Source organism: Hippocampus comes, unplaced genomic scaffold (assembly GCF_001891065.2).
Source record: "Hippocampus comes isolate QL1 unplaced genomic scaffold, H_comes_QL1_v1.1 scaffold180, whole genome shotgun sequence".
NCBI classification, from domain to species: domain Eukaryota; kingdom Metazoa; phylum Chordata; class Actinopteri; order Syngnathiformes; family Syngnathidae; genus Hippocampus; species Hippocampus comes.
Genome location: NW_017805076.1, coordinates 625,628 through 627,071, shown reverse-complemented (window position 1 = coordinate 627,071; position 1,444 = coordinate 625,628). Strand labels below are relative to the sequence as shown.

Genomic DNA, 1,444 nt, shown 5'->3' with positions numbered 1-1,444 from the left:
ATTGCCTGGCACACAGTTCAGCGTGTACCCCGTCTGCTGCCCGAAGACAGCTGTGATAGGCTCCAGCATGCCCCCCCCCCCAACATCCCTTGTGAGGATAAGATGCTCAGAAAATGGATGGAAGGATGAAATTGTCCAAAGGTATGACTGAGATTGTGAATGGTTGTTTGCCTACACTATATGTACCCTGATGTTGGCTGGCGACCAGTTCAGACTGCTGGAACAGGCCCCAGTACTCCAGCAAATCTATTAAGGATAAGTGGTTCGGAAAATGGATGGATGGTTATGCACAATGTTACTGTTTACCCTGCCCCCGATTTCTAAACTTTGATAATTTGTATTTTAGTGTCCTTCACATCAGGCTCTGTGTTGGGGAGGTCCGACTCTGTTCTGTCCTGCAGCTACAGCCTACCGTCAATGCCACACTTCGGTATGGCTGCCAGCCTGCCTATGCAAGTAAGATTATTTTATGATGTGATCCATATGATATTGTACAATATTTTTCTTCCCAAAACTAACAAAATAATAACCTTACTGTCATTTGAAAGTAATTACACCAAACACTTGAGAATAAACTTACGGCCCTGTGCAGACAAAAAGCTTTTTTCCATTTTTAGGTATATAAAGGACTGATTTCAAGAAATATTGCGGTTCACAATTAATCGCGTAAGGACTCATTCATGGAAGCTGCGTGTAGAAGAAATAAGCAGAGAACAAGAAGATGACCCGACAAAGGACAGAGTCCCAAACTAGAATTTAATGACACATATTTCATGTATTTAATATATATACTGTATATATAAAGAGAGAGAGAGAGAGAGAGAGAGAGAGAGAGAGAGAGATTTTTTTTTTAACCAACGAGCTATTGGATTAACAAGCATGTGATTACAGTGATCCCTCGCTATCTCACTTGTCATTTATTGTGGCTTCACTACACCGCATTTTTTTTTTTCTAAAGTACTGTACTGTTTGCCGAATGACTCTGAGGTTTTTTACATGGCTGTATGCATGATTGGTTCCCGGCGCAATGTAGACCAATGACAGTACGAGTGGGTTATCCTGTGAGCTAATTGGCTGCGCATCTTCGCATCCCCGTCAAGCACCTTCCCTTGTGTTTTGTCACGCGGTTGACTCCCTGATCAGTGTCTATTCATGCTGTTATAATAATAATAATAATAATAGATTACATTTGCAAGCGCCTTTCATAGCACTCAAGGACACTGTACAACCAAGAGCAAATAATAAAACTACAGATAAAATTTAAAATAAAAGTAAAAAAAGTAAAAAATAAAAATAAAAAGATTTAAGGTGGATAGGCAAGTCTGAATAGGTGGGTTTTGAGCTGGGTGATAAATATGGAAAGAGAGTCAATATTACGAATGTCAGGTGGTAGTGCGTTCCAGAGTTTGGGGGCAGAGCGACTGAAGGCTCTGCACCCCATTGT

General features: G+C 40.8%; 1 protein-coding gene across 1 annotated transcript in view; it reads left to right on the top strand.

Moving 5' to 3' along the window:
• pax6a (paired box 6a) overlaps positions 1-1,444 on the top strand; it is a 35,392-nt gene that overhangs the window by 31,153 nt on the left and 2,795 nt on the right. Inside the window, exon 8 of the mRNA XM_019865267.1 lies at positions 347-456. Coding sequence (XP_019720826.1) covers positions 347-456 — 110 coding nt within the window. The remainder of the gene's footprint in view (positions 1-346; positions 457-1,444) is intronic.